This window comes from Merops nubicus, unplaced genomic scaffold (genome assembly GCF_000691845.1).
Source record: "Merops nubicus isolate BGI_N331 unplaced genomic scaffold, ASM69184v1 scaffold179, whole genome shotgun sequence".
In the NCBI taxonomy this organism is placed as follows: domain Eukaryota; kingdom Metazoa; phylum Chordata; class Aves; order Coraciiformes; family Meropidae; genus Merops; species Merops nubicus.
The window spans coordinates 68,927-78,592 of NW_008628903.1; the positions used below are offsets into that span (position 1 = coordinate 68,927).

Sequence of the window (9,666 nt, forward strand, 5' to 3'; positions counted from 1 at the left end):
CTTTGCGATGACGGTGTAACCTGCATTAGCGAAGATTTATTTTGTGATGGAGTATTTGACTGCCCAGATGGTTCAGATGAAACCGAAAAAAGATGTGGTAAGAATGTAAACCTCTGTAAATCGCTTATTTTTGAAACACAAAATACTGGTATGTTCAAGTGTAAATAGCGTATAGGAAATAAGCTACATAGTCAAGTCTAAATCAGTTCTACTAAAAACAATAACAAGACTGATTGTTAACATATTTATCTTGTAAATGGAAATGTTTTTCTTTAAGATTCTCATTAATGAAGAATATGCTCAATAAATAATAGAATACTACAAGCTGGCTCTATATTATTATAAAATAATATAGATGTTATTGTGTACTATACAAATATTAATACTACGACTAAACATAAAGTCAATTATAAAAAAATACAGAAACATCATATTAAGTTGTGTACCAGTAATATCAAATAATATTCTTTCCAAAACAATTAAAGTTATGACCATGTACAGGTGCAAAGTTACATTATCTAGTACCATAAACTACTTAATATCATGTTTAGAGTCAGAAAAGAGGTTTCTTTTTCAATTCCAGCATTAAGAATGTCCTCATACAAAACGCTGCAATTCCAGCTTTTCGCAGGTTACTGTGTACGCTCAGATACAGAAACCCGGGGAGTGCTGGGTTGGGGCGGGCAGTGGTAGCCTTTTGCAGCCAAGGCAGGCAAGTGTGACTGCTGCCACAGCAGGATGGAACTCTGGCAGGAACTCTAACTTTGTTGGCCACCCACCTGCATCTCACTGTACCAAGTGCTAGGTAATGGGAGTGTCTGTATGACTTTGACACAAATGTTTGAGTGGCTGGCACCACAGTGAGAGATGCATGATGATGATGATGGAAAATCTGGGTAACTGGCTTCTAGGTGATCCTGTCTGAGCAGGGGGTTGGACGAGATCACCTCCAGAGGTCCCTTTTAACCTCAGTCTGTCTGTGATGGTGTGAAAACCTTGCAAACCTGAAACCTGACTGTTTTGGGGTTATTTTTAATGGAAAAATAAATATATCCTTCAGCATCAATGAGTGAGCTTGCCTTTATCTGGCTGCCTAGTTTCCCTGAGCATCTTTTTATGCAGAGCAACCGCTGCTCCATGTAGCAGTGAACACCGAAATTATGCCAAGGAGTCTGGCTGGGTTGCTGCTTACCAAAGTACGTGTGCAGATTTTTAGTGGGGAGGCATGCATGATAATGGGGCCTGTAAAGTTTTCTTGCAAAGAGAACTTTGCTAATGTTTTAGAAGTCAAAGAAATTAACTCCCTGAGTGTTTTGCTTGCTTGCTTTTTAAGTGCTGGAAATCTAGAAATCTTATCATCTTTTTGCTGTGAGAACAGCTCTCTGAGCTTCCTGGAAAATAAGGGTGGGAGCAGTCTGGTCTGAGCATTCAGAAACATGTAAGGTGCTGGGCTCTGGTTTAAAAAGACCACTTATTTTAAAGAACTTGGAAGCCTGATTCTGAAGGGTGGTGACATGCTGACCGCTTCTGCCAGAAGTGGAATCTTCTTCAGAGAGGAGGAAAAAGAAAAAAGAGAAGAAGGAGGGGGGGAAAAAAAAAAAAAAGGGGGGGGGGGGGGGAATTGGAGACCTACATGTTACCTGCATTTTTTCTGAGTGCAGCCAACCCAGAAGGGAGACTTAGCTGAACATTTTGGGGAAGATATCCATCAAAATCCTTTAGTAGAATATCAGCTAAGATATGTTCAAATGTCTACTTAGCGTAACAGCTGCATCTGGCTAGATCATAACAACGATGGACTCTGAGCACGTCTGTTTTACAGCTGAGGAGATCAGAAAGTCCTAAAACAGTCTCAGCTAGACCTTGGTTCTGCTCCAAGCATTAGGACAACACAAACCCAAAGAGTTATTCAGTCATTCATATCTACCATCATACTCTCGTTCTGAGACATGGATTTTGTTTGGGGTATTTGTTTATTTTGTTTTATTTTATTTGAGATGTAGCTGAATAAAAAGTGCATATCGTTATAGTTTAAAAGTAGTATTATACATCTCATCAAAATGAATGCTTTTTATTTACTGTGAATGTTTAAGTCTGAGTTCAAGTTTTGCTCACATTTTATTAAAGATACTGCAGTCAGACCTGTTATATAGGGCAGAATTGAATTGATATTCTTACATTGGTAGACAGAGACGAAAATAAGCTCATCTACGTGCAGTCAAAGCTATGTAGATATGATTCAGCTGTGCCCTGGAGGCTACACAATGGTTTAAATTATGAATTGTTCTTGAGAAGAGTTTTTCAGCTGAGGCATAGCCTCTTACACGCATGGCTTTTGGATCTGATTTTCATCTCTCCCTGAATCTCTACCAAATTGTGAACGCCCTGCTCCTTTGCAAGTGAGGATACTATATCTTAATCAGTGTTTTAACAGTCACCAAAGAATATGCACAACTGAGCTGAAAATTTTGGGAATGTGCATATGAGTAAAAACAGACAGAATGTCATAAGGAAACTAGATGCAGTTACAGTCCACTTCAGGGAGCTGGGTGATTTGCCCCTGTTCATCTCCACTGATGCCTGGTATTTCCAAGCAATTCATTTGGTTGCCATTAGTTTAGCAGTTTCAGCTCACAGCCTGACAGAAGCATAGTTCTGGCTGGAAGACAAATTTTTGTTCCATGACTCTTTTTTGCTTCTTTTTTCAGTCTTCAAATTTTCCATCCAAAAACTCAGAGCTTTTCTAAATTTATATATTTAGGGCCTTTAGCAGACTTTGCAAAAACAGTGGAATAAGTGGCAATAAGCCTTTTGCATGTTTGGGATACCTGCCAGTTTTTGCACCTCTTTGATTTTTCATTCCTGTCTCATACCTGGAGTAACTTAATACAGTCATATAAAAGCTAAAATTGTCTAGATTTTCAGAAGTGCTTCAGAGTTCCACAATGAGATTTACAGCCAATACATAATTCATGCTACAAATACTCTTGTACACAATGGAGTTGCTGCCTTTTAAACAAGTTGGTTTGCTTTTTCATCTTGATTATGAATCTTAATTATTATTGTTAGTGGTTTTAGAATACAGAATACAAGGGTTAATTTTAATAGTGTCTTTCTACATTAAACAAAATTCAGTAAAATCTCCGATTTTTAGCAGAAATTCAGGCAACTGAACACCTTTTATTTTGTTTCATTGATTCAAATGTTCTTGAAAGGTTTCTTTCGGGCTCTGCAATGCAGTGCAGTAACAAAAGGCATTGCAAAAGTGCAGTTAGCCATTTCAATGAAAGGGTCTCTAGAGAAATGTGAAAGTCTGAACAGCATCTATTAATAATGGCTGGCATTGCTGAAAAGCAGCCATGTAGGAAATAAGCATAAGGAAAGGGAGGCTGGAGGCTGATCCCAGGAGATGTTTCTCTCTCCAGACTCTCTTTGCAGTTATTATATGTCTAGGGTAACATTTTGTGATTACCTACCTCACAGCATCGCTGCAGTACTGAGAGAGATCAATCACAGATAAGTCAGGAAGCAATGTACTGCCCTGGGCAAAAAAGGGGCCTGCCAAGTGAAATTTGTGGGCTTGATCTGACCAGTTTGGGGAGCTTCTCCCTACAATTTAAGAATTACAGGATTAAGCCCTCCTAATGTGCTTTGCACGCAAGTTCATTAAATAGGAGTACACAGCAAGATGCATGTTGGGTGTGCAGAGAAAGGAGTTCCTACAAGAGATGTCTTCTGCCTCATAAAGAGAACAACTGAGGCTTTTCTGAGGGTTCCAGGAAGAGGCATAGATGTAATGATTTCTGTGGCTGCCTTTGACCACAGCTGCCTTCTCCTTGTAACTAGGAAGCACTGTGAGGTTCTTTAGGGAAACAGGACCACTCCCAGCTATCTTCCTGTTCATCCCTAAGATACTAGGCACTCTATATTGCTTGGCTGTGGATGAGCAGCCTAAGGATTCATCTTTAATTCAAGTTTAATTCAAGTTACTGCCTCTGAAGAGATAAGAAGAAACAAACAAAAGTAAATATGAAGAACAGATATTAATTGTTGACAAGAGTAAGTTTTCATCATTAATTTTATTAGGACAGCATGATATCTCTTATTACTGCCAGTGCTCCTTTTTAGATCAGGATATGTCTTGCTAACCACTTTTTAACAGTACCACTTTTTTTGCACACTTCATTAATAACAAGCTGGACACTTGCCTTCTCATACTGATTCTGTTTCTCAATGGGAAATGGTTGTAAATACTAGCCCATTTTAAAGTCCCTTCCAACCCATGACATTCTATGATTATATATGATTCTATGACAGGAAAAGTATTCCTAAAATTTGACAGAAAAGGTGCTTTTATACCAATACCCAGATCTAAAGCTGTAGCTTATTCTGATAAAAAGGTTATATAGAATACTAACTCTCTTTCATGGACCTTTTTTTCTATGTATTTATAATCTTGTGTGCTTTTTTTTTTTTCCTCTCAAAGACCACGAAGTTTGCAGAGGGAATATGTTTCTATTCTAGCTCATGCATTAGACATATCATCATTAGTGAAGTTGATTCTGTCCTTAACAGTGCATGCTTGAGTCTGAATGAAACAAAGTTTAATTTTTTTGTTGTGTGTGCTACAGTGATATCTCAATTTTATACTTATAAAATGAACAGTAAAGGAGCCCTGACTTATTGTTTTATATGCCATTTCCCAGGGGAGGACTATGCTCAATAAAATTTCCATTTATTTTTTGGTATAATTGATTATTCATAATTTGGATAGTCATTACAGGTATGATTACATTCCTGATGTTAACGAAAAGCTCTATCTAATTTCTGATTATCAGCCTCAGATTGATCAACGTGTCCTTACTCCTCCAGATAATCATGTATGGTACTGATTTTATCCTTATTTGAAAGCCTTACGATGTTCTCTGAAAAACTAGAAAAAAAAAAAAGAAACAAACAAAAACAAAAACAAAACAAACAAAAAAAAAAAAACAACAACAACAACAACAAAAAAAATTTTTCAGACAGATCCCTAACATAATGTTCAGGAGATGAAGCAGAAGTTTCAACGGTACTTCAGTGCCTGCTGAAATAGTGAATTCTACATGAAAGCATTTCCAATCTTGCCAAGGCTTAAAAATACTTTTTTTTTTTTTTTTTTTGAGACAACTGATTTTTAAACTTAAGAACATATATAGAATAGAATAACAGCACCAAGGAAACAAAAGTAATAAAAGCTTTCTGAAAAAATGTATGATGATGGACGGCAGTTACCTCAGATGAATGAATTTGATAGCTGGCAGGAAGCTTAGGATATCCACTTATCTCTTTGAGTACTTAGTAATATATAAGGCAAGGAACTAGGAGGATCATAAAAATAGGGATAGCAATAGTCAACCATATCCCTTTGTGCTTTTATTCATATGATATCAAATTGTTTCTTGTAGTGAAAACAGAGTTTCCTGATTTGAAGTAGCTGTAGATAAGAATCGTCAAAGCAAGATCCTGTTTCCTTACAGATGCATAAAATGAAATGAAAGAAAGAGAGTTGGAATAATTGAATCCAACTGTTAGATTTTAATTATTTGGATTGATTTGGACTAGCTTGGATTAGTTGGATTGTCTCTCATTTAGAAGTGAATTATATGTACTGCTTTTCTTCTCGTATAATACTTTGAGATCAAACAGTCATAAGAATTAGAAGTGGGAATAAGTTGGTAGTGTGTTTTACTCTGTCTTCCATTGTTGCTACAAAGCATTTCCAAGGTAAGCCATGTAAACCGATATCTAAGGTCACCCTCATTTTGGCTCTGATTCTGTTTTTCAAATGACATTTTGACAAATGTTCTTCATTATATCTTTACAGCTGCAGTTTGTGATGGGAAATTTATGCTGACTGATTCCTCTGGGTTTTTTCACTCTATGAATTATCCAAAACCATATAATGCAAATATCATTTGCCAATGGATTATACTGTAAGCTATTTTCCAATAATTTTCTACCTAACATTTTTTTTCTTTATGAGGTGATATTGTTTCCTGAACATCAAAATTATGCCATTTGTTTGTATTCCCAAATACCCCAGCATAGAAAATGTGTAATAACATTTTCTACTTTATGTAATGCCTAAAACCCATAACTACATCACTAATTTTTCCACTTGCAAAAATTCATAGGTATGATTTTGAGAAATCCTGTGTATCATATGCATGCACAGAAACATATTTGTAAGTTCAAAATAAATTACATAAACCAAAATAATTGCAAGATATTTGTTTCAAAATATTATGGTAAATACTAGTCGTTAGGTAATGGTTTCATATGATGTAACTGTTACTAACAGACAGAACTTTCAAGAATTCCCTTGTTATTTATAATCACACAGTTCTTTTGGGAGTTAACAGCACCTGTGCTCCTAAATCATGTAGGAATATGTTTTAAAAGTGCATGAGTATCTTTTGACATAATAGCACCAAATGCCTTTTAAGCCCTGGGTACAAGAGGTGGAATTTCTTTAATCAAGGATACATACCTAGATGGAGGGACAGCTATTTGATTTCAACACTCTAGGTCCACTTCACAGGCATGGGAGAAAAAAAAAGATAGCTATAGTATGTGATAGATCTCATCCTAAAGTACACATCTAAAATAAGTTAGGCAATTCCAATTTGAAAGCTCCTAAAAATCCCTAAAATGTCTGCCAATTTAGAAGTTATTACTTTGAAAGGTAGTAATTCTTATTACAGATTTATAATAATGACCAGTCTTTCATTCTGAGAAGTATAAATTTAGTAGAAAATTTTCAAAGAAGGATAAGGAAAAGCTTTTAAAATTGTATAAGGTTTTAATTTCTCATTGCCAAGGCTCCTTTGAATGTACTAGTCTGAGTTTGTTTAGGACTTCTGTCTTCACCTTGGCGCTTCAGGGAAAAGTAATATTTTCCTTCTATTTAGTACATTCGTTCTTTTTCTATCAATACTCTTCACCAATAATTACTGGCTACACCTGGTTTTAAAATATAAATGTGTTACAGGAAAAGCACAAGATTATATCCTTCAGAATATAAGCCTGATTTGTTCTCAATTCATTGTGTCACAGATTTTGAGCACAATAATTAATCATGTCTTATGTGTACTACTTCCTTCTAAGCTGTTAGTTTTGCTTCAAACACTGCTATATCTGCAAGAAGTATTCTGTTAGTTAGATATCTACACCAGGTATGTAGCTAACAAAAGCTTAATTTTAAAAAGAAGCATCAGGTGCAGGTGCTGGAGAGCTGTGTTATTGCAGGTAATCAATGACATTATCAACCATCTGGTTTTATTTTCCAGCTCTCTGTTTTAAAAAATCTGGCCACACTGACAGTAAAGTCCCCCAAAAAATTAAATGTGGTACTCAGACTTTGTCTCCCTTTCAGAGTTGTTTCTACAGGGGAACCTCTTGTGTCTTCTGATCTCCAATGACAGACATTTTGTCCTATTATTTTTTATTGTTCCTATGAAACTGTGTTAGAAGTCTCCCAGTAAAGCATCCAAGATTTGATTTCTCATCTGCCTTTCTTTGTCTAGAAAGATTTGGCCATTACGTTTAGAAAAGCGTTTACATTTTTACCCCATTTACCTCCTCCCCAAATTAAGATGTAGTTTCATTTTAGAAGTGGGAGCACTATGCTCTCAGCAATATTTCCCTGTAATATTAACTTCCTGAAAGATTACCTTTCAACTATATGTTTCACTCTTTTCAAACAAAAGACATTTTTTTTTTTCCTATGGAGAAATATATAACAACAACAATTTAAAAAAAAAAAAAAAAAAGTAAATGCAAAGTATCAAATATTTACTTCATGCTTCTCTACTATTCAGTACTTATAAGCACCAGAAGACTTCTGTTGAAAATCTACCTTCACTGGGTCTCTCAGTTCCAGAAAATAACAAATAGTGGTATAGGAAGCTAAGCTGATGGTCATAGCAGTTTTAGAATTTGAACTACCATGTATGTTTAGTGGAAAGGCAATGGGAGAATTATTTAAATACAGATTACTGAAAGTAAGTGCAGCAAAATAAAACCAAGGGTTGTTTACATTTTAGTTAAAGTCACTTTTGCTATTAAACTTACTTGATGATAGTTACATTTGATAACATGTTCCCAAATAGTAGTTTGAGCTCCTCAAATCTTCATTCAAATCCTCTTTTTGTAGTAAAAGTTACCATTTCGGACTCTCAGGAGAAAGGTTTTGGTATCTTACTATACATATTGATACCATGATGCTATTCTTCTGAGTTTAGGAAGTCTACCTAGGAAGTGACCTGTTACTTATTAGCTACATGTATTAAAAAGCTATTGTAAATTAATGAGATGCAGGAGGAGGGGGCGGAGGGAGGGGAAGGAGGGAACCACAACAAGCTATTCACCTGAATATCACATTCTAGAATTTAGGAGATTCAGTTCCTAAAATATACTTGTATTCCTTTACTCACTGGAGTTTTGTACTGCTACAAAAGGTTTATACCCTACTCCCTTGGTAGTTTAACAAACTACAGGTTAGCCAATCAGGTAATTTTGATTAATAATCTTGATTAATGTAATTTCACATTGTTTCTAAACTTAACATCATTCAAGCACAAAATGAATTTACTACAGTCAAATATTATTAGAATATGACTTTCAGTTTTGAGTTTTATTTTTTCTTGTTATCTTAGAGTGCCTCAAGGGTTATCCATTAAACTGAACTTCACTTCTTTTGAGACACAAAAATATGAGGACAATTTAAATATTTTTGAAGGTATAGGACAAAACAAGATTTTAAGAGGTAAGGTTATTTTTCAGTCAATATTTTTTCCATTAATAAAATTTAAATTTTTGTTTTAAGATCTTATGTGAACAATCTTGATAACTTGATCAGAGCCATGGTCTTGTGGGGTTCATGTTTTGTGGAAATATATTGTCAAAATATCGTATAACATCACAACTAACATAAAATGAAAACATCTAAACTGAAACTCTTGGGAGGAGGTTTATGATATTCCCTGGAATTCATTACAAGCATAGCATTGCTTTCCTCAGACCTTGAAATATTGGTTATACCTTATCTCTGTCTCTATATTCTGTTCTGGAATACTTGGATTTTGCCCATTTTTTTACAAGATGCTGTCTATCCTGAATCAGAGGTCGAATATCTATACTTGAAGATAAATATAAAGAGATAAGTTACAAAGATACATTATTAATTATCCTTATTTTTGGAAACAGAGAGAATGAGAATATGAAATAGTAAAAGATACAAAATAAAGAATGGAGAAATTCTGTCCTTTCAGTACTGCTTCAAATTTGACCGTTTCTTTGGAATTTCAATGTAGATGTGAGATATCACTTCAATAATATTCTCTGTAGCAATCATTAACTTGCATGGTTTTAAGGACTGCTGTGGGGATGAACAATCATACCACAAAGACATAAAGACAATGTTGAAGACTACCCCTCTAGTGGATTGCCTAAAACTTTGCAGTTTGAGGGGTAGAATTCCAGGTATTCCAAGTAATGCATGTAGAGGAAAGGACTACAAGACACTTTCAGTGAGTCTCTCCACTTAAGTAAAAGAACCTGAGAAGGATGGCGTAAAATAACACACATATATCTAAAAGTGTGAAAGATGATGTCCATTGTCTT

General features: G+C 35.2%; 1 protein-coding gene across 1 annotated transcript in view; it reads left to right on the forward strand.

The window, feature by feature from the left end:
• TMPRSS15 (transmembrane protease, serine 15) overlaps positions 1 to 9,666 on the forward strand; it is a gene marked incomplete at its 3' end in the record, with an annotated part of 44,086 nt that overhangs the window by 11,777 nt on the left and 22,643 nt on the right. Inside the window, exons 5-7 of the mRNA XM_008946805.1 lie at positions 2 to 97; positions 5,867 to 5,975; positions 8,700 to 8,809. Coding sequence (XP_008945053.1) covers positions 2 to 97; positions 5,867 to 5,975; positions 8,700 to 8,809 — 315 coding nt within the window. The remainder of the gene's footprint in view (position 1; positions 98 to 5,866; positions 5,976 to 8,699; positions 8,810 to 9,666) is intronic.